A 26,257-nucleotide genomic window follows, 5' to 3' on the forward strand; every position below is an offset into this window, starting at 1 on the left:
TTGGTAGAAACACAAGAATCGATACCAACTTATTGGTCCAAGGAAAATAGTGAAAATATGTTTATGATACCTTTAGGGAACCAATATTTATAGGGTGAGATGTAGAGGCATGTATGTCTTTAAGGCTTCAGAGACCCTCTATTCAGATGTAGCATCTTGCTGCTTGGGCGTGTTGACAATGGCCGGTCCCTAAACCCATTGAAAAAAATGCATTTTGAGCCCGTACATGAACAGGCTTTGTCATTAAGGGGTTAATGCTTCCAACTTTCAGCTGTTACAGATCCCAAGCAATATATATTTTATGAATATCCCTGCACACCAGTATAACAGCTACAATCTAGAAATTTGTTTAGGGTCGCCTCATATAATGTTAAAAGGAAATGACCATTGCCGTCACACTGGTGATTAACAAGAAACCCTTTTTTGTCCCTTTAATGGACATTTGGCTGGACAGAGCAGACATGGAATACCAATTTGGCTTTTAAATATATAAATCCGCAATTTACATAACAATATAACATAGCAGACAGGTCTGCACCACATTAAAGTAACTTGCATAGCAATCATTTCAAGCTTGATATATATTTCTTATACATGAAAAAACAATGTATATAGATACAAAATAAATTCCCACCACAATGGCGGCAATATCTATCACATATTTGTCACGGTATAGTTTTATACAAAAATAACTTTAGTATTTATCTGTAAATAAGGTTTTTTTTAGCAATAGATATTATAGATGAAAACAGCTTCTTATAATAATATACATAGCTTATTAAAGCGTGATATTAGCTGGAATGCCACAGTGCTATTTTGTCAATGAAGTAACAGTCTGTGCAAACTTCTACTTTAAGGCAAGAGCTTTATCATACATTAAAAAAACATTGCTTTAATCTTTGTTGTGAGAACACACCATTCTGTGACTTTAAAAAAAAAAAAAACAATAATTGTACTCAATGTACTTAAAACAGTGGTAATGGCCCAGCGTGTCAGCTAATTTGCTGCCACCAACCGGAACCCGTATAAACAGCGAGCTTATCCAGCAGATACCAGTGTGAAATAATACGTGCCAGCACCACACAACATATCTCCCATGTTACACAGTTCCAAATAGCTTATATTGTACATAATTTACCTTGAACAAAACAAGGGTCAGTTATCAAGGACCATTTATTGATGCAATAAAAAAAGGAAGACATTTGGATTTTTTTTTAACGAATCAGATTCATTTTTGAATGACAGATGTTCTCCTTTTAAGGATAAAACATCTACTACCAGTAGAATTAATGCAGCTTTTTAAAGCGCGTGTCCATTCACTTTGTTGTTTAATATAGTGTCATACAGTTTTATGATTTATCTTCCAGATTCATTTTTTGCATATGCATGCCAGTATATTATCTTTTTGGAAATCCAAAATGGCTGCTTATTTAATTTGACATAAAATCAAATGCGATCTCTAGTAAGTTATTTGAGGTAAACATTTTTTTGGGGGGGTCCCCTTTGCCAAGTGCTGTGAAAGTCATAAGTGCGTTCTCCAGATACTTTATGGGCAGACTAGATGGATACTCATCTGCTGTTAAATTCTTTGCTCTAGTAAACAGATTACTTCAGATGTTAATTTTCTGCAATACTACTAGAAAAAAAGTTAACATTTTCTATTAGTGTGCTGTCAGGTGTGGTTCTACACCTCGTTGCTGGCAAAAGTAGCTTGTGTCATATATATATATATATGACCAGTTTTCATTTTTGTAAATACAATCCGCATTGCAAATCCATTATGTTCCAAGCTTTAGGAATATGAATGCCAGTGGGAAGACATGCAGCGCATCCCCTTCAGGCACTCAAAAGGTTAACATATACACCATTTAGGTTTAGTTACTAAGACTCAATGGAAATGTTCTAGTAAGTTGTATTAATGCTTTCAGAGAATAAGCTACAATTACAAATTACAATGTGAAAGTGAGTTCTGTCTTCTGCTTATGCATTAAACCGATTTCTGTTGGAATCGCTGGGGATAAAGCTCAGTGTATGATTCTTTACGAGACAGACTTCCTCATATTTCACTGAAAATTAATTCCTGCCAGTGCTGTCTAAATAGAAAAAAATCCTTTTAAAAATGCAATTTTCCCTTGCCATTGAGACTGGGCACTTAATCACTGAAATTTCAGTATATCCAAACAAATGGTTTGAGTCATTCTCTTTATCTTTTTATCTTCACTTGGACACACACACAATGTTTTTCATTTAAGGAAAGTTTCACACCCTTTGATTGCCAGCAGGGTTTAAAATGATTGTCCAGTCTTGGTGTATTTAACGATGGAGCAGAGAAACCATTCTCAAGACGTTTGTTAACATTTTAGAAACAAAATATATTTATATACATTTGGAGAATTAAATGTACATATATATTACATATACCTAACAGAATGACCAGACTAATAAATTACTGGAAACATACAAGATGCCTGGCACCTATCTACTGTGCAGGGGTATGCAGGCAGCACCTGGTTGGAGCAGATGGTATCCATGAAATTTCTAGTGTCTGGAGTACATGTTATCTGTAAAAATAAAAAGACATGGCGTTTGTAAAGTGCATGAGCATACCGAGGGATGTAAGTTTAATTGGGTTGGCTTTGCCCTTACCTCTGTGATACTCTGGATTCACATTCTCATATATAGGAAACAAGGGATTATCCTGCTCATTGCGCAGCTTTCTTGCTCTCAAGACATCTCTGACACACTGGTGCAAGTAAAGATACTGACACTGCAGAGAAAGAAATAAAAAAAAACAGTTTTACGTGCCTTAATAATTCAGCATAAATGGTCATGTATTAAAATTGCTAACATAATACACTGTTCTCACAACAGAGGGCAATGCTTTTAAGGGGATGTGGATAGGGACAAGGATGACCTATTGACAGTTGTTTATTTACACTAATTAAGCATACTAATTGTTATTAAGTACAGTTGCTTCTGCTAAGGGGCACACTAATGAGCTTGGTGATACCTTCGTCCATTCCAAACTAGAATGGAAGGCAACCAGACTTTGACTTAGAAACAGAATTTTGTATTAATAGAGGCTGAGTGTTGGACTATTGGACTTATTGTGAAGGTCCCCCTTCATGTTAGCAGCAGATTCTTTGAGTCTGGTAAATTGCGAGATGGGGCCTTAATGGATGTATCCTGGTGCCATGTGTTCTCCAGGTGAGTGACCCACATGCACCTGGCCATCCACGTGATATAAAAGTAAACGTGATTTATCAGACCAGGCCACCTTCTTCCATTGCTCTCTGGTCCAGTTCTTATGTTCACCTGCCCATTGTAGGTGCATTCGGCAGTGGACAGGGGTCAGCATGGACACCCTGTCTGGTCTGTGGCTATGCAGTCCAATATGCAACAAGTTGCGATGCACTGTGTGTTCTGTCACCTTTCTATCAGAACCAGCATTAACTTTTTCAGCAATTTGAGCTACAGTAGCTCATCTGTTGGATTTGACCACACGGCTAGCCTTCGCTCCCCATGGTTCACTACTTTTCCTTGGATCACTTTTGATTGGTACTGACCATTGCAGACTTGGAACCCTCCACAAGAGCTGCAGTTTTGGAGATGCTCTGATGTTGTCTAGCCATCACAATTTGGCCCTTGTCAAAGTTGCTCAGATCCTTAAACTTGCCCATTTTTTCTGCTTCTAACACATCAACCTTGAGGGCGAAATGTTCACTTGCTGCCTAATATATCCAACTCACTGACAGATGCCATGATAACAAGATTATCAGTGTTACTCCCTTCACCTGTCAGTGGTCATGTTATGGCTGATCCGTATATATATATATATAAAATACACATTTTCTATCACTTTCACAGTGGCTACTAGAACAATAGTGAACCTGAATATTAACCTCTCTTACCTCTGTTTGCACCATGTGAACCCGGTGAAGTCGGAGATCATACACTGCTCCATAAATGTCAACTGAGTCTTTTGTGTCCATCTGTTGCAAGATTCTGTCCAATGCAATAAATGTGCCTGTTCGGCCAACACCAGCACTATAAATAAACCCATAAGACAGGCAACTTCAATTTCTGCCCTCCAGTTTTGAAGTTTTATTTATGTCTACTTTATTTTTTTATGTTACAGCTTTTGCAAGTTATACATCAACCAGGAATTGTATTTTGGAATGTAAGTGTCATTAATCTGTCACTACGGAAAAAATATCCCAAAATATTATGCATCTGACAGCAACATGACAGAAAAGACTATACTTTTTATCAGTCAAAACAATTGGGTCCCCTTGCTAATCAAAGCAAAGCATACGGTCTGCAGGAGAGACATAACAATATCAGAGTACAGGGTAATTGATATGAAATAAAGACACAGGATGGGTGTGGGTATAATGAAGGCTGTGGGTAGAAGGAGATACATAGCGAGAGAGCTTGTTCAATGGATGGGGCATGAGAAAGTAAAATAGGATAAACTGAGGCATGAACACTTAACGTAAATGAAATCAAGCAGCAGGTTCAACTAGAATGCTATTTTAAATAAGGTACATATTAGATATTGTATATCGGGTTGTACCTGCAGTGTACCACAGTAGGGCCAGCTCCTGGGGATCTGTTAATGTAATCTCTGACAGTTCTAACAAACTGGATCAAAGATTGAGTGGTTTCTGGAACACCATGGTCGGGCCACACTGTGTAATGGAAATGACGGACTACCCGGGCAGAATCCAATTGATCTTCCTATAAAACAAAAGTTAAATGAGATGAAACTGAATTGAGGTAAGCATTGTAATCATGCAGCATTGACAACCTATGTTCATAAATAAAAATGTTTAAATAAGTACATTCTTCTTCTTCTTCTTCTACGTGGCTGATTCTGTAAAAACAACCTCAGATGAACAACAACACATGACATTGCAACACGTCATGATTCAACAAAAACCCACAGGTCACAAAGACACATAAGAAGTCTTGGTAAAGCCCCCCAGCCACATCTCTTACTACACCCCCTAAAACAAAGGGGTCCATTTGAAACGTTGGTTGGTATGTGGTAAGGAGTGGCGGGGCAGTGTTCGTAAACGTATCCCAGATCCTTTGTTGTATCTGTTTATGAATGTTACATGTTAAGTTAATTCTAGGATCCTTTGTATTTAGAAAGTTAATAATATATACCATGCATACAGAACAGTACTCTACAGAATGTCTGAAAAGCTGCAAGCAAACTAGGTTATCAGAATAACTTTTATCTGCACTGTTATGTTAACTGAATTGTTTTATATGCATGTTTGCTGTATTGCTGATGAATTTCATGTTAATGTAGCAGACAAACAAGGATCGGTATTGAAACCTGTGACAGTCCCTTTACATATAGAAAAGGGCACAAATCCCGGTGATAAATGACCCAAAAGTTTTGCAGAGTCAGAATTATATATTGTAAACTTTTACATCGATTTACAGCACATGATAAATGAGGTCCGGTAGCTGCGGAAACGTTCACGACATTTAACCTCAGTACAAGAGAGAATATCTTACTGTGCAAATTCTGAATTCCCTTATCGTCCATTCAGGAAGCACAGACTCAGACAGCATCTGGACGATGAGGTCCCCATAATACAGCGAATCTTGGTCAAAGGGCCAGTAGTGGTCACATTTTACCTGCATGACAACAAAACCAGTTTAGCCAGTTTAGGAAATGACTGACAATGTGTAAATTAATAGAATGTTTTTTTCTACAACATAGAAAACATCATCTAATCACTTGGGATTGAAGTTCTAAAAATCGTTTTGCTCTCTGAATTTCCGATCCGGCACACATTAATATATGCACCCTGAGTATTACTACAGCCCAGAACAAAAGAGGTGAACGGCAGGAATGGACTTAGAGACTAATGTTTAAATCCCATTTATTTTGCAGCATAACACACGGAAAGGCATTTTAAAGGTTATGCTGACATTTAAAATCACATATCTTACAAACATTAAAAAAACAAATTACACAGTAAAAAAACAGTATATTTTGAGGTTTGGGGAACATTTTATTTTGAACGATTTGGACACAAAAATATGCAAATATCACAGCATCCCAAGTGCTTTGAACCAGTAAATCACTCTTGAGTGACTATGTTTATAAAAATACACAATAAAACTACTTTGTTTTAATTGTCCCAGTGATATATTTGCATTTTAATAATATATTATATAACATCTATCCATTATAATACCTCATTTCACTCTGTTCTGCATTTTTTTTAGCTCCTCACTCATTGTCCTTTCTCGTATTCTGGATATCTAGTTCCTGACTTTTGGACCGTCACTGTCTTCGGGATTACAGCCTCGTCCTCCAGTCCTGTTGTTTTGTCTTATCGCTGTACTGTAATACTTTACCCAGATCATTCCCTTCATTTAGGCTTTCTGATGAGGTGTTTAAAGGCCCTGTGTTTGAAATCTATCTTTAAAGCTCTTTGCAATAGGTGTCACTTACCCTTCCTTTCTCTACACACTGTGTCACCATCACAATGTTGTGAACATTTTGCTCCCACGCCATTTTCCAAAAGTCATCTTTGGTACCAGGAAGCGGGCCTTGCGTGGCAATATATTCCCTACGGAAGCTGTTACCCTATAAAAAGAATTAGAAATATAAATAAATATATAGTATATAGTATAGTATATAGGTAAACATAAGAAACTCTTTGTGTTTTTTGAGTGTTAATGAAATAAAACAGTTAATACGATTAAAAAACAAAAATCTCATACCAGTGGGTTTATATATATATACATTTATAAAATAAATGACCATTTTGACCACATATGAGTAGCTTCAGCTTTTTGTATTGCTGCAAAACAATGAAATAAGACATTCTACAGAAATTGAACTGGCGTATACCGGTGTATAGCTTGCATTGATGTAATCCGAGCAGGGGTCATCATCCACATTGGAAAGTTTCACTCGTGTCGAATCATCTGCAGAAACAAAAGAATGTAACTATTACCAGAGCAAACACATTCATAATCACAGATATAGACCATGTTAATGATATTCGGATTGCTTGTTAACATAAAATAGCTTGAAATATGTTATATGTTTACAGCATTAATAGGGGATGAATTCACATCGATTTACAGGACTACAGTGTCACTTTCTGAAGCTTATATGTACAGAATATAAATGAATATTTCAGTGTAGCACAGACCAATGCAATGCATGATCAGTTATAATACTTACAAGTCTGCAAGGATGGAAACCTCTACATATGTTTTGCACTGAGACAATCCTAAACAGCAGTTGTTTATTTATATCTTTGTCATTTATGCAAGTACGTAAACATATTGTAAAGTTTTAAATCACACACATCATTTTTATTATTAAAGGCATAATCCATTTGTGATTGCTTAAATGTCTGTCCAAGTGCAGTTTTGCATATGAAAAAGCTTAAAAACATATAAATAAACTGTATATTATAAGTATAGCTTATTTGTTTCTTATTTCTGTATAATCTTGTATAAATGCCCCATTTAGTTTCCTGTATATGACACTGTAGTAGTAATTGGGATTTTAGACTCTTGGATTTACTGGAAAAAAAAACTGTTTAACTATTACTAGTAAGGAAACATTTGCTCAGCATTTGGCAATGTTGGAAATATCAGTAAATGCTGCTTTAAAGAAGAATAAAAAGCTGCCACCAAGAATCATATGTATGTATGTAATCGAAACAAAGAAAGAATAGCACAATGATCTATATTACTTTAAAACAAAAGAACTCACAAGGTAATATGTTGTTGTATCGATTTTTCCCTCTGTTCTCTGGTAAAAGTGCTGTATCAAAAGACTGGTTCCTTCCAACATCTTTAAGATCCTGAAAGACACAATGCAAGCTCAGTGCATTTGCTCTCACACATCAGTTGGGTTGCCACCAAACTCAAGCATTAACCCTTTTTGTGGCTTAAGGGGAATCTCACCTCATATTCTTCAGACAGCAAGTAGTTAGAGTCTGCTTGAAGCTTCGTGAAGTGCACTTCAAATTGGTTTGTCTTGATTGGGCTACAATATCATTATAAAAAAACATGATTACAATCCAATCTGCTATATATCGATAAATAAATATATATATTTCCTTTTTACATTTTAAGCTTGCCTTACCTGGATGTTTTTCTGTTCCTGTAAGGAAAATAATAAAACAAATGAATATTTCTGTAATGTTTGGGCCTTTTTCATTGTGTGGAAATAAGGTAAGATATCTCTTACCCTTTATGTCCAACACTTAGATGTACCGACGATGACCTTTCTCCCCTTAGTCGGGCACTCATTGCATCCTGATTGTTCCTGTAATTTAAAGAGGATTTATTGTACCTCACTGAAATAATCATTTTCAAATGTAAAGAAGCATTTACTCAGCATTATTTTCTGTAAATCAGAGAAAAGAATAGCTTGTTAATATGCTTATTGTAAATCCACTTTACTTTGCTTGGTGGTTGCATGTTTCTTATTATTCAAACCCTAGAGAGAGTTTGAAAGCTCTGTACATCATCAGCACAGAATTGTTCTTGGCTCGTTTTAAAGGGATTACTTGCTGATATGTTAGAGCAAATTAATTTTTGTTGTCTGTTTGGGATTAAACAGCTATAACAAATCAGTAAAATAGGTTACCTAATTTGTTAGAAAATGGAGTTCAAGTATTTTGGAGAAATTGTTAAATCATATTCTTGCACAGAATCTTTCTATTATTAAGAATGGTACTCTAAATGCTTTCTATAGAAACAAAGATTGATACTTTATATGCATGATTTGTAGAAAGTTAGCGGTGTTATATGTGTACTTACACTCTTCTGAATTTCTGTCGGCAGATAAGTAATAAAGTGACCCCAATAAGCATAACAACCAGGAATAAGCCAGCACTGACACCTTCTATAACTCCGACCAAAGGTTCTGGAAAAAAAAAAAGAATTTTGGGGTTTTTCAAGAAAAGATGTTAACGGATTGCTCTTTACAACATATAGGTGCTATATGTAAAATATATACCTGTAATTGAAATATAATTATTATTGAATATAATTTATTATGATAAAACTATATTATTGTAAAAATATTAATTTCATATATATATATATATCAGGGTCTGGTATTAAAGCTACTCTGGGATTATTTTAATGCTTGAAAGCACATGGTGTGTGGGTGACATGCTGTGCAAAGCCTTTTTCTTGAGTTTATCTTACAGCTGTCTTTGCCAATTAATAAAACTCATCACGATGTTCATGCAGTGGATATAATGATGCTTATTAAGTAAAGCATATATTATTCTGTAAAATTGTCTTCTTTGAATGCTTTCGTGTGGAAGTGAGTATATGAAATCGATTCTCACCTGCTTCTGTAGTGATTGGCAAAGAGAAGTACGTTTCCGTATACAAGGGTTCTGGGAACTCCCGCATATCTTCAGAAAAGAGTTGAGTAAAAGCTCTGATGCTAATTCTGAAATGTGAAAGAACTGCTATTTATGAAGGAATACTGAAAATTATCATAAAAGTCTCAACACATTTATGAAGTTTATAAATCTCACCATTCTCAGAGAGGTTCAGGATGACTCCCTCACTTAGTAATTTGTGTAGAACGTTATTTATGTATAAACTAAAACTGTCCAGTGGTTTATGAATCAACTTCATTACACACCAGGTGCCATTTTTGTTATTCATTATCTACAAAGACTTGCTTTTTCCTTTACACACAGGCGTATCAGTGTTTGCACTGACCCACAAAAAAATAATCACATATTATTTTACAGTTAGCGCCACAGCTTGGAGAGATGTACAATGTGTGTTTGTGATGTTTAGAAATGTGCACGGGATAAGACTCTTTCTGGCAAAAGCAGATCATCTCTTAATCTATCATCTATCAATTTCTCTCTGCAGAAAACAATAAAAGATAGAATAAAGGTAGGGGCAGCAGGCATAGAAGAATATGAAGGCAGAAATAGATGCCAGGCATGGAGGATTAAAAGACAAGAGGAAAAAGGTGGGTTAAAAAGAAAGAGATGACAGACACGGAGGGATAGAATACATAAAGGTGGGTTGGCAGGCATTGAAGAATACAAGGCATATAGGGTGAAAGATTGCAGACATAGAGGAAGAAAAGTCATAAAAGAGGGATGGTAGAGGTGGAGGGAGAAATGCAATAGATCTAGGAAATGTGGGTGCAATCTGTTGCGCTATGGTGTTGTATCTGGTGCCGTGGGGTTACAGCTGGTGCTGTGGAGTTATGGTGAATGTTCTGGATATTTCTCTGGTGCCGTGAGTTTATATCATGTGCCGTGAGTTTATATTGTGTGCTGTGGGTTTATAGCGGGTGCTGTGGTTTTACATTCTGCATGTTTTCTTTTTCTTATAATTCAGTTGTAGTTCCTCGATCACTATGAATAATGCGGTGCGTTCAATAGTATTAACATAAAAAACATTAGACATTGCAACACTCAGATAAAATAATGGCAGCTTGATCCTTATATCAGGCTTCTCAACCCTTTTTATGCCTGTGGTGTATGTGATAATGACTATGCCTTCATGATATGGTCAAAAAGGGGTGCAGCATGATGCAATTACAATTATGTACCCCAGACAAACATTCTGCAGATGCCCATGTCCTGTACTTTAAAAAATCCCTTTACGTACTTACATCTTTTTATCACAATTAACGCTCTCCTCTAAGATTCCTTAGTTTTCCTACTAATTTGTAGTTAGCAAACCATTCATCATTTAGTAGCCCTACTTTGAACTCTCTTTAAAATGTCAATGTCCATTTGGAGATGGAGTCTTCAGAACTGTACACGATACTCTAGGTGAGGTCTGACCAGAGTCTGTAAAGTGAACCACTGCTCTCTCCCTACTCCTGAAGAAGCTACTAGCTATACAACCCAGTATCCTACTTGCTTTCTCCTATGCCTTATTGCATTGTCTGCTTACCTGCTTAAGTCATCAACAATAATTACTCCTAAATCCCTCTCTTCTGACCCTTCTCAGCCTTTGGATTTTCATGTCCCAAATGCCTTATTTCACATTTATAAACAGTAAACTTCAGCTACCAAACTCATAACTGTTCTCCTAATTCACTTAAATCATGTGCCATTTGGATTGCTCCATTGGAAATGTGTACCCTATTGTAGACCCTTGTATCATCTGCAAAAAGACAAATCTTACCATTATTAACTAATGAAAAATATAAAAAGTATGAATCCCAATACTGATCCTTGAGGAACCCCATTAGTAATAGGGCCTTCATCTGAATATACACCATTAACCACAACCTTCTCTCTCCTATTACTCAAGCATTGCCTTATCCATACTTTTGGAAATGTATGGTTATTCAGCTACTATAAAGTATAGTAGTGTTGGTATCCAAAAGTAGATTTTATCTAATTCATCTGTAACTTTGGGTTGTCATGGAGAAATAACAAATTCATTGCTTCATAATCAAAAGTAAATTTAACAAAAAGCTGTAATCTTATAATATATGGGTGCCAAACAGCTACTGTAATTCTAACCTGTAGGATGTCCTAGGCTTCAAAGGTCCATCACAAAATGTATTTTGGTTTTGGTCACACTTTCCTCCCAAAGTCTCCATTTCACCTCCCAATTTAATTTTGAAACTCTGGATACTGAAGTCAGGGTTTTCAGCACATCTGCTTGCAAAGTAGTTGGTCTGGTAAGTTTTGATAGAACTATTTGTTTTATAATCGGTATAAGATGGCAAAGGATGGCTTATTTCTGGGTGCCTATCTTCATCGCCTATGAATAGAAAAAATGTTATAAGGTCAATCAGAGCAAGTATAACAGCAGTTTAGGAATTAGATTCTATTCCTGATAAGTTTAGCCTCATAGAGCATCAGCAGGAGGGGGGAGACACTACCTTTATATGCCTCACCCCTTGGACAAGGCTAATATTTTGCCCCTCCACAAAAAAATTCTGTGGAAGCCCATGACTAGCCTTTTTTTAAGTAAATGTGGAGGTTTTTTTTTACAAAAAAAAATAAATCATTGCTGATCATTGGAATGCAAATAGTTTTCTTACTGTGGTTGTTACGTGTGTAACCCCATTTGTGGGAAAAAATAATATTAAGTTCAAAGAAAGAAAAAAAATTTCATTTTTTTGAAAACGTACCATCTGCTTCTGAAACAATCACGGTAAAGTATTTAATGGCTCCATAGGTGTCACTGAACCAGCTACAATTAAAACTGAAGTGGATTGTTGATTTACTAATGAATACATCTTTTTTATTCACTCTGAAATGCAGAGAAGGTCTAGGAGGCCCTGAAAAACAATGATCAAGTTGTATGTTAGAGAGATAAATAGACACCCAAAAAGTAGTATATAATATCCATAGTTATCTCATGAAAAAATCCCATAAATTGAAACACATCAATTTTCCCTTCACTTATTTTCAAGTTTATGATTTTACCCTTTGAATCATATTTGATTGATTGACATAATCAGAAGTCTAAAATGGTAAAGAAATACTATCCTGACAACGTGTGATGAACACTTTTTGATAATCTGAGAATTTTTGTTATACTTAATATTTTGTATTTTGGGCTCTTTGTAAAAAAAAAATATTATGCGCAGCACGTGATTGAAGACAACAACAGCAGAAACAGAACAAATCAATATTTCACGACATGGCAAAATAATCAGTACTCACTATCTATCATGGTTATGGTGCTGTCTTCCACCACTTCGCTGGTCATGTCTGCAGAATGAACTTTAATGGACACCACATATTGTTTGTGAGGTACAAGAGTCATTATAGTGAGCATGGATTTGTCTTTTTCAATCCTTTTAGAGAATTCCACGTCATTTGTGCCATTTTTCTTGCACTCGATACTGTATCCATCAAAGTCAGAGTCTGGGGGAGTCCATGCACAGGAGATGGCGGTAGAATTCTGGGGACGGCAATGGAGGTGATGTATCCTGTCAGGTTCTAATGGGGAATGAAAAAGAAATCACAATGCTTTATGCTAAATATGGTTTATATTTGCCAAAATAAACTCAAAAATAAAATCATAATACAAATAACATAACATACATAAAGAGTGTATATGCAAGTACAAAATGATTTTTTCTAATTATTAATGTGCCTTACTTGTTCTCACAGTCCCGAAGATAGGTGCACTCAAAGACTTCTTGATGTTACCGCTGACACTTCTAACACTAAATGTGTAAAGGCGCCCTGGCCGAAGACCGGTAATGATTCTTCCCTTGGACTTGCCAATGCTATAAGGGTTAAACACCACCAATTGGTCTTTAGGAGTCCACTGAAGTTCAAAGTCATCATAGTCTGTCCAGTCTGGAGGCCCCAACCAAGTAATTGACACAGAAGTGTTCTTGATGTCAGCAAATGAAACTGAGTTGGGAGGTTTTGGAGCTATTAATAATAAAGAAGAGAGAACCAAAGGATTAAAAGATTAATGGATGCATATATTTTTGTTTTCAATATTAACAATTATTAAGAAATATCATGGAAGGAGAAGAGTAGTATTTACACTTTATATATATATATATATATATATATATAAAGTGTAAATACTACTCGTCTCCTTTATAGTCCATTATAGTCCATAGTTTGGTTATAATATTGTGTAAGTGTATTTTGAAACTAATGTTTGTAAAATTATAAACTTTATTCTGTTTAGACCAAAAATATATTGTTTAAATATAGAATAAGACTGCTTAGCTTCCTCACTAGAGTTGGCCCCAAAAATCAGATTTTACTTTAAAAATGTGCCAATTCTTATTTATGTTTGAAAGCTACGTTGCAGCATCCTCACAGAGACTGGATTAATATCCACACATGACATTCTGTAGGTTCACAACGAAGGAATGATTTAACCTACCTGTGCTGGACTTGTTACTCATAAACAAAAATTCACAATACATCACAAATATATAACCTTCACTAAAGCTGCGGATATAGTGGCAAAGTAGTAATTAATAAAGACGCAAGCCCACATTAATATTTCAAGCTTGCATAGCTTCTGAACAGCAGAAGCTGATCTATCATTTATGTAAGATGTCAGATTTTTATTACAAATAATTTGGTGTTTGATTTTATAGGGCAATTAATGAAATTAACTATGGAAGTCGCACTCTTACTGCCACCTGGCAGTAATGACACCCACCTGTTCTTCCGCTAGCGGTAGCTCTGTTAGATAGATCACCACTGTGGGTGATGACAACAAGTGAGTACAATCGTCCTGGGACTAGACTCTGAAAATGCCATTCTCTCAGGTCGTTGCCATGTCTCTTTTCTTTCTGCGTTCCATTTGGATTATAGAGGATCAGTTCATAGGAGTCAACATCTCCCAGTGATGGTGTCCACGTAAACCAGAGGCTGTCAGATGCGTTTTGGTTTGAAGCTTGCAGAAATCTAACTGGTGCTGGGACTGCAAACAAAGAGAAATGCCCCAACTTAGCTATGCAGAATGTTACTAACCGAATAGTAAATCAATCACAGGGTCTAATGCATTCTACTGCCATTTAATATAGACACAACTTAAAAGCTGTGCATGAAACACTCATTTTAATTTGTCTTCTTTTTGCCAAATGGGCTGTACACAGCTAATAAATAAATAGACATTGGGACATCCTGAAATGCTTCATCTTTTGAATGACTGATACAATCATTACCTGTCCTTCCATGGATTGAAGACTCGTTGGTAAGTGGCCCACTGTGAGTAACAATCACCATTTTGTACAGACGGCCTGGCAGTAAACCATGGAATGAACAGTGTTGAAGGACTTGGTTTCCAGACTTCCGATCATGAAGAGTGTTATCTGGGTTGTACAGGAATATGTCATACGAGTCCAACTCTCCTTCTGAGCTGTTCCATGTAAATGACAGGCTGTCCGTGCTATTTCCTGTGATTTTTAATCCAGTTACCGCTGCCGGAACTGTAAATAGGAACCAAAACAAACCATCCTTACAATCTGCAAGATCATCCACTATTTCAGCATATACTTGTATTTCACAAGTCAAACAGTTGATGGGAGAAAAGTAGGCAGGATGTTTTTATAATGTCAGATAAAATGGACAATTGAATAATTTAAAATCATGACCATTAAGAGAAAGATACTTGTGAGCCTGGAAAACTGAAATTCCAAGTATTCCAGTTTTATGAGATGAGACATCTAGTCCCTTACACAAGTAGTATTCAGCATTCGTTTTTTTGTGCTCGACCAAAGAAAATACTAATTTGTCACCAAGTTACATAGCCATAGTTAGTTATTGTTAGAATAGTGACTTTATTTTACAGTATATATTATCTTCTTTTGGAATGTTCTATTACACAGGTCAGGATTTTGCCTTTTATGAGTCTTGTAAGTATGCAATAATTACCTGTTCTCCCCACAGCTTCTTCTGGTGTGCTGAAAAGGCCTCCACTGATGGTAAAGACACGAATTTTGTATTTTTTTCCAGGCACCAGGTCTTCAAACTTGTGCGTTTTTGAGGTGGCTGGCTCCGTTTTATTACTTATAAGGGAGCCTTGCTCAGTAAGAAGAAGGATGTCATATCTGTCTGCAATGCCCTGTGCACTCTGCCAGCTGACTACTAGCAAATGACTGGTGTAAACATTATCAACCGATAACTTGCGAACTGCTGCAGGAACTGGAAAAATAACAACAAAAATTGTTTCTTAAAATATAAATATATATATGCCATTTTATGCATTTTGCCTGAAACTAAAATTCTAAGAACATGTCCCTGTATATATATATATATATATATATATATATATATAGTAAACATAAAATATTTTATGAAAACTGCATTGTAGACTTTTAATGGGTAAGGGTACTCCTCTGAAAGTGCTTTTGAGAATGAGTGTAAAAACTAATAATAATTTAAAGCATAGGATTATCACATCTTTCTTTTAATAAAGATTGCTCATCCTGTCCTTAAGAAAAAAAACCTGCCCAGTCTGCCCTAAAGAAAAAAGACACAGATGTTGAAATGAACAATTAAAAAGTAGAAATTGCCAAGTAATGCATATTTACTTACACGTTCGCCCAAGGGACGTTAGGTTTTTGTGCAAAGCCCCACTGTTTGTCTGTACCACGATTTTGTATTGTTCACCCGGATCCAGGTTGCAGAATGTATGTTCGTAGACATGCTTTGATATGGTCTGCGATTCTATTTGGTAGCTTTGGCGATTGACAGTCACAGTATATGAATCAACATCACCTCCACCAGGTGTCCAGTTCACTTTTAAGCAGCTTGTCATTCCGTTGGCTGTAATGTGAATGTTCTTCACAGCACTGGGGACTAGAGAGAAAGAAAGTGTGTTGTGATGCATGAGAACAAGCCTAGCAATCATACACAACTGATAATGACATATTATGCATGGAAATCAGGTTTACAATGTATGGTTTGTTTAAAGGCGCTGTCTAATTTAGACAAGACATGAATTGCACTCTCTACCCAGCAAATAGCAGATCTCTTATTTCATTCCTTGCTCTCGATGAAACCTTTAAGACGCCTTTTCAGGTTCTATGACTACAACTTATCCATGCCCGCATTTGTGCCACATGACAGTTATTTGTCTGACAAAAAATACCCTAATGACACAAAAATGAACTTAAATAAAGATATATTTCGGGGAAGAGTGTTGGCATTTTGAAGTCCTAAGGATGATGTTTGTAATGCTGTTTTTAGTACAAAAGTGGGAATAATTAGCCCACTTTATTTCCTTCAGTCTTTATTTAATTTAGTCCCCAACACTTTACACAGTCTATTACTTTTGAGATAGAAACATTGGGCTTTATGAAGCTCATTACCGTTCCACTATCCGCGTCAGAGTCAACTCAGATTAAGGTATTTAAAGGAGTTCTAATCAGTCATCTTATTTTCTCCTGGCACACAATGTGCAGTTACACAGTTTATTAGGCTACTAGTTTACGGAGCTATCACTTAACTCTTTTTTTTTTAAATAAAATATACAAATCACTACTGCCAAATGATTTGATTTATCAGGACACCTGAGCACTGAGCAGAAACTGTACTAAATGTATTTTTTATTTATTTGTTGTTTCAGATTAAAAGCAAAGCTTCTCTGCCTAATGCATACTTTCCTATTAAACAATGCACTGCAATATTAGCAGTAAATCAATTTGTTCTTGAACAGGATGTAATCATGCATGTGACTCATTACTTTAGTCATTTAACAGACGAAAAAGCTTTTTTTTGGCAAGATTTCTTTAAACTTGCCTCTTTTGCAACATAATTTCTTGTTATCTCATATTCTTGCACTTTTTCCATAACTGTTTTTTTCCCCAGAGGACTCTACCATTTACTTATTGTGTGTGCCAATATATCTTGTCCGAGATATATTACCTAGATAATTAATCTATACTTTGCACATGCCAAATGCCCATAACTGACAGTGAAGATAAGTAGCTGAAACTCAATTCAAGAAGTGTTGTTATTTGTGAGCAGCGTATCACGATTGTTGTTCTACCAGAGAGATGTCCCTGCTCATAGGCGGCAGATTGATAAAGCGGTGGCATAAAGACCCCCTCGCTGGCCATTTGATGACATCTTATAGACATTTTATAGATTACCACATTAGTACAATGGACAGTGTTAACAGAATCCCAAAATTACTTAAATACAAGTCAGTTTGTGATTCAGACTCTACTGTGTAGGTCAGCTGTAGAACAGATTCAAAATTTATGATGGGACAAAATCCTCCAGGCATAGTTCTTTTTCTTTGTATTCCGAACTCTATGGATATGCTGGTTTAATGGCTTCTAATAAATATAGATTTGTTCCTAATGAGCCTCCTATATTACACCAATGTTTGATTGCCTAACCTTCCTGGTGGCTTTTTTTTCTATACATATTTTCATAGTTTTACCATTTATGGAAAAGAGACATTTTAACAAGAAATGTGCCATGAGAATTCTAGTAACTGTCCTTTTGAATTTATAATATATATATATATCCTAAAACCTTTTGTAATGGTTTTAAACACAACTGGGCCATTTGGTATGCTCTCTTAATGCAACATTTTTGGGGTGCAAGTCACTTTAACTGCCTAATTTCAGGAAAGTTTTAGCCCTGCCAGCAACTACTGCCAACAAGAGAAAATGTGAAGTACAAATTTACATCCAGGTAATTTTCATTTTCTATTTATGATATTATTATATTTTACTATATACAGTATTACTATATTATTCATTTTTCATATATTTGTAATTCATCTATACTACACAAGTATCAAAGGGGACATATGGTTTCTTGCCATTTAACTTCACATAAGCAAAGCTTTGTCGCTTATCTTAGTTGTCACTGTTGCTCTGAATATTTTAAGTTCCTATCTTGTAGTAAGTCCACCGTGTATGCAACACTTTACCTGTTAAGCCCTCCACAAATGTTGCTTTTTGTGCGTCACCGCTGAACGTCAAAATGACAATCTTGTAAAGCCTTCCAGGGGTGAGGGAGGTGAAACGATATTCAGCAGCAGTATTGCTCAGAGTTATAGGTGGGAATACTTTCATATCATTGAAGAGCAGCTGGATTTCATAGCGATCCACATCACCGTCCGCTCTTGACCAAGTCACGTGCAGCTCTTCACTACTCCTGCTAGCTAGTGTGAGTTTCTTCACAGTCTCTGGGACTAGGAGACAACAAATGATTCAATTATCTTCATGTTGGCAAGCATATTCCTTGAAGCATTGGTAATACCTTATTATAAGTTAATCATATACGTAGAACATGACAAATTAACAGATACGATTGTTTATAACATTTATAGCAGTCAGTACAGATAAAGCAGTCAATGGGACTAGCACCGAAACACAATTAAACAAAGATACATTTGGAATTGAAGGTGAATTCTTACTGACTTTTGGTTTTCAGTCAATTACAAGACAAATCATGGAGACAAGTGACAATGAGACAAAAGTAGTGTCTGCTGTAAATAGAGTGATAACACCAAAAATACCCAAAGCTTATCACATTCACACGTATTTTTGAGCTTGTCTAAAGGTTTACTTAAGCAAGCTAAATACCCCATCATTAGCTACTGCTTTCTACTTGTTTATGTACAGATACAGTGATCACATCAAACATATTGTAATGATATCTAAGACCAGGACATGTATTATATTTTACTCTCACATCGTCCCACGCAGAGAATGTGTACATCTTTAATAAAGCTGTGAAATTGCTGAATGTGCCCTACCAGCGTGTTACGGTGTTGATCAACTGACTGACAAAGTAAAATACAAAAAGCTGCATCTCTTTATGAAACATTAAGTGTGTCATAAGCTGTTATTTTGTTTTATTATTTATTCAGCAGTATACCTTTTATGGCTAATTGAGTTTAAAACAAGCCAACAAAGCAGTGATGTTTGCTACGTTAACGGGTTTGTGAGTTAATTTGTGTAAATGTCTGCATGATTAATGATAAGTAAAACTCTGGTATGCTGTTTATAGACAGGGTACAGTGTGTATCTTTTGGATATTTTAACTGTTGGCCAGTGCAATATTGGGTAATTATGAATTATATATTCCTCAAACAGAAGATACTACATTGCAAACAGGACCTGGTCCATTACATCTTTCTTTAGCTAAGGGTAACGAAAGTGAACATTGCGCAATCGCAATCTGCACTGAGAAAAATGTTTTGTGTTACATTTGCTGATGACTTTAGCTAATGAAGTTTGCATTAGAGATACACATCTACAGGTTATTTAACAGGACAATAACATTTTTTATTGTAGCAGTCTACAAACTTTGTAAAACATGTCTAACCCATTGAAGACACACATGGGTCTATTCATTAAGAGGTTGAGTGGTCAGAGGACTTAAGGGTTAACATAACTTTGCATACTAACACAACATCATTAATCTGTAAGTTCTTTGCAAAGGCATTTGACGACAAGCAACTTTAAATTTTGGGAATTTCTGGTGATTTTTTTTTTTTATAGAGAGTTTAGTGGCGCGACCTCTATGTACCTTTTGGTACTGGACATGGTAGGTGGTAAGCTGATTCACTATGTACATAAAAATCATTTTACAGAGTTACTACTTCATGTTAGTAGACTTACAGGTTCTACCGCTAGCCATGGTGCTGGTTTCATATTTCCCACTCTTGGTACTAACAGTGACACTGTATAGTCTTCCTGGCACGAGATTTGTAAAGACGCATTCATTTTCTAATTTAGTGACTATTTTGGTTTGTATGAAGTCATTGTTGTTTTTAATGGTCACTTGGTAACTATCAAAGTCTCCAATAGCGCGGAGCCATGACACCTTGAGGTAGTCACTTCTTGCTTCGTTGCTCACTGCTAGCCCTTGGACAGCCGAAGGAACTGAAAAGAGATGCAGAATCGTATGAAGATGAATTTATAGTTATAGTTCAGATAGAAAGCAGTGTTTGTGTGTAGAAGTAATTTATCAAAATGCATTTTCTTGCCAGGACATTATTATATAATTAGCTTACACTGCAAAGCCATATGATCAGGAATTCCCTTTACTCTCAGTAACAATCAAATAAAATTACAGCTCTGGGAAAAAATTACAATTGCAAATAAAGTTCTTATACTATGATAAAAGTGATCACATTTTTTAAAGCACTCCCTAGAATACTTATTTTCACAGACAGCACTGATTTTGCATTTTGATGGACTTGGACTTCCAAAAGAAAGAATGCACCAAGTATTTAAATGGGGAGTAATGTAGTTTGGGCATCTTAAGAGGTAGCAAGTGTAGACAGAAAATCATTGACAGAAGACAGGAGATGATATCCATCCCCTTTGATACATTGAGGTAAAAAGAATAAAGTTTCAAGACTCTGCACAAAGAAAGGCTAATGGTTCTAGGTTGTGAAAATTAGAAATTCAATGCAACCAGCCATGATGTATTCTGCACCTTAGTACAAGGTACAAAACGCATTACAAATTCTTTGGGCAATTTTATCTTTATGTCTTAATAGAGGTAACTAACATGTACATGTGAACAACGTTCTTCCAATTACAGATGTATTAGACTCTGGGTTCAATAAGAAGGTAAACAGAAAGCTTGTAAATCCAATCTTATCTATATAGGTCATTAGAATCCATTAAGAAGATATCATATGTGTTTTAGTAGCTCTCTTAGACAACTACTTCTACATTAATTCCTTATCTTTATATGAATTACATCAACAGGCAATCTACATATCACAATAGTTTAAATTCACACTATGAATTATACATTATACAGGCCCAGCTCACCCCTTCTTGCTAGAGAACCCTGCCACATTGTGGAGCAGCACAATGCTTAGTAAAGTAAGTGGGTGCAAACCACAACTATTTACACAGAACTGTTTTTTCACCGTGCATATGTAGTGTGATGGAGCAGGACCCTTACCTGTCCATTCGTGACTGAAAGAATGGTTCTCAAACTTCCCGCTCCTTGTGATTACCGTCACATTGTAAAGTCTCCCAGGAGTGAGAGAGCTGAAAGAACACTCGGTGACAGATTTTGAGACAGCTAACGGTGGGAGGATGTTACTATGGTGAGACAGCACTACCAAATAGCTATCAACATCACCGGCAGCTGGAAGCCAAGATACGCTAAGGTAGTCACTCCGACCAAAATTACTGACCGTGACGCCAGTTACACTGGAGGGGACTAGGAAAAAACAAACAAAGTAGATTAATAATTAGCATAAATGCTTCAGGGTAATGTTTATTATTTGTATATGAATATCCTGTTGATATTTTGGGTTCTTTCTACATTAATTATTTGTCTGGCAAACAATATCAAAGCAATGATGTGAGAAAGCTATAGAGATAACACTGGGGTTTTCATTATTCAAGAACCTAATCACATTCTCTTATTAGGACACTGACAAAGAAGCGTGGATCTAAATTAAACCCACTGGCTGTAGACAGGGAAATGGCACATCTGTGTTCCCAGTGAAGCAGAGGCTTCATTTAGATCACTAAATAGTAAACCCTCATTTGTACAAATGATCTAATGTGCTAATGTTCCAATTGTGAAGGCACATGTAAAGTAACTTAGAATTAACTACAGAAGCAAAGGTTCCCTTAACCACTCACACCTAAAAATGGCCTCTCCTGCCCTCTAGTGGTGAGATAACATACCGCGCGTGCTGCGACCAGAGTGGTGACAGACTGCACGTTATCTTTATTATTTTAAACGTTAACGTTATTTTTTTTGAGCAAGCTACATGCCTATTGTTTAAAGGAGTCGAGGTATGTCCCTTGAGTGCAGGAAAATAATCACTTGAAGGAAGGAAACGGCATGATTAAGTTCACATAGCTATGATCCTGAGGATTTTGCTGATCTTTTGTAATTAAACATTTTTTTCTTGTCTTAATGTTCCTGCTTCCTGTATGCTGACTTTTTTCAAGTAGTCTTTATCCCCTCAATAAGATCTCCTCTAATATTTCGGGGGGGAATGTGTTGTATGTATGTATGTATGTAATGCAGAAACAGCATATAAACATAATAAAAAGGCAGGTACAGCTTTTCCATCAGGAACGGAACCTCCTTCGTGTCCCATAGAGCTTGCAGTCTAGTTTACATATTTTTCTGTTTCTGCTCTATTATTGATCATTTACTATAAAGTTTAATAATAATACTAGTTATGTGTAATAATAATTTTTAGTATGACGTGTCCTTCCTTTTCAGTTTTTTTTAATTGAAATAATAATATGTTATGTAGGTGTCTCCCATAAGAGCTCAAATATGGTACATGACATCACAACCCTATTAACAGGTGTTTTTTTTATCAAGGGTGCTATAGTGATTTTTGTATTACAATAAAAAGAGAAAAACAAATTTAAACCTGCGTACACCTACTCATCATGAATGCTTTTTTCAATTTACAGTGTATTCTACAAAAAATACTAAATTCGAAATAAAAAAAACCTCTTCTAAATTAAATATAATCCAACACAACATTATAACAAAAAAGATTTAAAATCATACTTACTGTTGAATGACAGGGCCATTATTGTATAGTAATTTTAGAATAATGCATTTCTTTTATCTTTTTCTGCAACATTATTTTCTCAACTACTAACAAATTAAAAAAACCAACGGTATTACCTGTTCTGCCCTCTGCAATAGTCTGCCTTGATGAAACTCCTCCACTAACGGTGGTCACCACAACGGAGTAGAGTCCTCCTGGCTTGAGGGAATGGAAACTGTACTTATTGGTTTCACTGGATACACTCTCATTTTTAATGACAATGTTCTCATGGATCAGTAGAACTTGGTAAGAGTCCACATCTCCTCGACCCCTTGTCCAGTCAGTCTGTAAGCTTGTTGTGGACCCCAGGTTTGCTACATTGAGAGTTGATACCTGTGCTGGGACTATTTAAAAGGCACATTTAGAAAAAGAAACAAATACATATTCACAGCCTAATTATATGTATGACAATGAACATTTTATTCATTTGAAGAATGTATGCTCCACTCAAAATGTTGGGAAACATGATATTTACTACAATAGTCCATAGCCATAAAAAGTAGACCTTGCAGGAATGTCCCATTTTAGAGAGGACTAGATTTGCAGCATGCCATTGCTGATCTTAAGTTCATTTATGTGATTATTTTTTGCATTGTTAATGTGTCCATGCATATCATTAAAATGACTAAGATTGTATTATTATTTTCTATATCTATTTAGATTTTGCTTTTTTTCAGCTTTGTCAAAGATAGAAACGTGTTCTAGCAACTAATGGAATTTGTGATGACTGGACAACAACCTCAAATGGCAGATAGGAAAGATCACATTTCAAAATTTGTACCAAGATCAATTTTTTAAAAGCAAGTCATAATGTATGGAAAAATATCTTAAACAAAATACATTCAAGAAATGCTCTCACCTGTTCTTCCATCAACAGACGTTGAGCTACGTAAATCGCCACTCATACTTATGACTGTGGCTGAGTATTTTCTGCCTGGTACAAGATCTGTGAAGGTGAACTCTTTGGCGTCTTTAGGAATAACTTTGTTAATGAGCGTAAGGTCTCTGTCTGTCAGCAAAACCACATATCTATCCCATTCAGCAAAAGGTGGCACCCACATGATACTAAGGGAAGATTCATTGGCATGTTTAACCCGAAGATGCAGGACAGACTGAGGAGCTGTTGGAAAAAAATACATATTTCTGTTTAAAAAAAACTTTTTCTGTTGTATGAGCTGGCTGTTGTGTTATTGCTTTTTTCACAAGACCCCTAGGCATTACAGTGAAAGATACATGTAGAATGCAGACGTTTGCCGATGTATACAGTATGATTGTGACCCCTTGTATTGGCTTCACTAACTGGGCTTCAAAAGAAGGTTATGCCAAACTCTGTGCTCACTGCCAGCAAGACACTTCCAGCCCAAACCACTTACAAAACAAACAACTGCTCGTTGTCTCCCACTTAGATTCTAATACAATTCAGATTGAGGTTGGCAACTACAACCTAGCAAATTTACTAATAATCTAGTTTCTTAAAGCCTTTCCAAGTGGAGATGAGCTGACTTGAGTCTTTTTGACAAAGAGTTCCTACTAAGTGTCTGATTCAGTGACTCATACTGACATTATATTGTACTTAACCTGGCAAGACTCAATCTACTAAATCCTGTTTGACATTGAGAAGAGGGGTGCGTACTTGTGTGAGCTTATAGCTTCCTACTGATCCCCCACTTTTGGTGATACCTTTTCACTTGCTATGTATGTCATAGTTTCACTTCTTATTGTTTATAGAATGTGAACCAACTAACCTGTTCTGCCTTTGCAGTGAGCAACATTTTCTAATCCCCCACTCTCCACAACAAGAGCAACGCCATACAGTCTCCCAGGGATGAGGCCAGTATCTGAAATAATATACTCTCTTTGGTGTTTTTCTACGGTAGCGTTCAGCAATACAGAAGAGTGGTTGAATAGCACAACTTTGTATTTTTCCCAGTCTCCAGAAGGTGGCAGCCAGCTCACTTTAAGTCCTTTTAGCCCATCACTGATTGCTTTCAAATCCGAAACTTTCTCAGGAACTAGATAAAAAAAGTAGAAATAAAAAAAGCACTTATAAATGCAAAAAATAAAATTTCTATGAAAGCTCGTAAAAAGGTTCTAATGAGGAATTTCCAAGAAGTACGACACGATGAAGAATAGAATTAATGAAAAAAGTCATTAACAATGGACTAGAAAATAAAAATTCTATTGTTTTTGTGTCTGCATATAACAGAAAATGATATACTCATACTGAAAACTTAATTTTAAAGATGTATAAATAAAAAATGAGGTACACTGACTAAGTAATCCAAGTAACTTGTGTTTTAATTGGAAAATACATCTTTTGGTATAAAACCCTTCTTGTTTAATACAATGGACATAATAAGAGAACTACACAAAATTAAAATTTTTGCTTGTTTACTTCTGCCATGAGATTTTTAAGGGATGTTATAAAGACCACATACATCATATCTACTATTATATAGAAACACATTTTATACAAGGTTATAATAACAGACAATTATGACACAAGTCCCCAAATACTTACTGGTTCTACCAGTTGCCATCCTGTTAGTGCCTAATTCACCAGCAACGGTGGTGATGTTGATCTGATAAAGCCGTCCTGGAGTAAGGTCAGTAAAGGTGACCTCTGTAAGCCCAGATGGTACAGTCTTGCTATATTTGATTGAATCCTGGTCAGATACTGTGACATTGTAGAAATCTAGCTTGCCTTGAGGTCTTTTCCATCGGACTCGTAGAGTATTTGAGCTTCCATCACTCTGTACAGATAATTCGGATACCTCAGCAGGCGCTAATAAAAAGGACATTGTATTATGTGAAATATAGTGAAATTATCCCTTAACTAATTTAACATTGGTTAAAATGCTACATGGGAGCATTTTACATTAAAGGGCTTGGAGCAGAATAATCCAACTGGCGCACATTACAGTGGTTTAGATTAATTAATAAATCAGTTGGAACAAATGGCACAATTCTGCCTGTGTTTTGTGAAGGACCCCATAGCAATCAAAAACTGTTCATATGAACACTAAAAGGATATGTGAGCTGGGGGATGCATAGGACTTCTCAAGGCAACATCACAACCAAGCATATATACCAGAGTAGATTAAAAAATGTAAAGCCCTCCTTAAGATAAGACAAGTTAAATTTAAGGTATGGGGTATGTTCTGCTATAATAGGCATTTGCTTGTATAAAATAAGTTGTTGGATGGGCAAAGTAATGGGCAGACTTGAGGTGTTG

At 36.0% G+C, this 26,257-nt stretch overlaps 1 protein-coding gene across 2 annotated transcripts in view; it reads right to left on the minus strand.

Moving 5' to 3' along the window:
• Window positions 1-405: 405 nt before the first annotated feature.
• The window catches only part of PTPRB (protein tyrosine phosphatase receptor type B), a 47,192-nt gene continuing 21,340 nt past the window's right edge, over window positions 406-26,257 (minus strand). For both annotated transcript variants that reach the window (XM_053462401.1, XM_053462402.1), the window contains 28 exons: window positions 25,544-25,807; window positions 24,768-25,034; window positions 23,882-24,142; window positions 23,100-23,366; window positions 21,390-21,653; window positions 20,087-20,350; window positions 18,388-18,651; window positions 16,035-16,298; window positions 15,372-15,641; window positions 14,663-14,926; window positions 14,155-14,418; window positions 13,119-13,400; window positions 12,678-12,956; window positions 12,140-12,289; window positions 11,523-11,766; window positions 9,357-9,463; window positions 8,818-8,923; window positions 8,243-8,320; window positions 8,138-8,155; window positions 7,957-8,038; window positions 7,763-7,853; window positions 6,884-6,960; window positions 6,482-6,616; window positions 5,533-5,655; window positions 4,577-4,740; window positions 3,912-4,047; window positions 2,647-2,767; window positions 406-2,561 (listed from right to left, as the gene is read on the minus strand). In XM_053462401.1, the coding sequence (XP_053318376.1) occupies window positions 2,539-2,561; window positions 2,647-2,767; window positions 3,912-4,047; window positions 4,577-4,740; window positions 5,533-5,655; window positions 6,482-6,616; window positions 6,884-6,960; window positions 7,763-7,853; window positions 7,957-8,038; window positions 8,138-8,155; window positions 8,243-8,320; window positions 8,818-8,923; window positions 9,357-9,463; window positions 11,523-11,766; window positions 12,140-12,289; window positions 12,678-12,956; window positions 13,119-13,400; window positions 14,155-14,418; window positions 14,663-14,926; window positions 15,372-15,641; window positions 16,035-16,298; window positions 18,388-18,651; window positions 20,087-20,350; window positions 21,390-21,653; window positions 23,100-23,366; window positions 23,882-24,142; window positions 24,768-25,034; window positions 25,544-25,807 (5,129 nt within the window). In that variant the 3' untranslated portion in view covers window positions 406-2,538. The remainder of the gene's footprint in view (window positions 2,562-2,646; window positions 2,768-3,911; window positions 4,048-4,576; window positions 4,741-5,532; window positions 5,656-6,481; window positions 6,617-6,883; window positions 6,961-7,762; window positions 7,854-7,956; window positions 8,039-8,137; window positions 8,156-8,242; window positions 8,321-8,817; window positions 8,924-9,356; window positions 9,464-11,522; window positions 11,767-12,139; window positions 12,290-12,677; window positions 12,957-13,118; window positions 13,401-14,154; window positions 14,419-14,662; window positions 14,927-15,371; window positions 15,642-16,034; window positions 16,299-18,387; window positions 18,652-20,086; window positions 20,351-21,389; window positions 21,654-23,099; window positions 23,367-23,881; window positions 24,143-24,767; window positions 25,035-25,543; window positions 25,808-26,257) is intronic.

This window comes from Spea bombifrons, chromosome 4 (assembly GCF_027358695.1).
Source record: "Spea bombifrons isolate aSpeBom1 chromosome 4, aSpeBom1.2.pri, whole genome shotgun sequence".
Classification (NCBI taxonomy): domain Eukaryota; kingdom Metazoa; phylum Chordata; class Amphibia; order Anura; family Pelobatidae; genus Spea; species Spea bombifrons.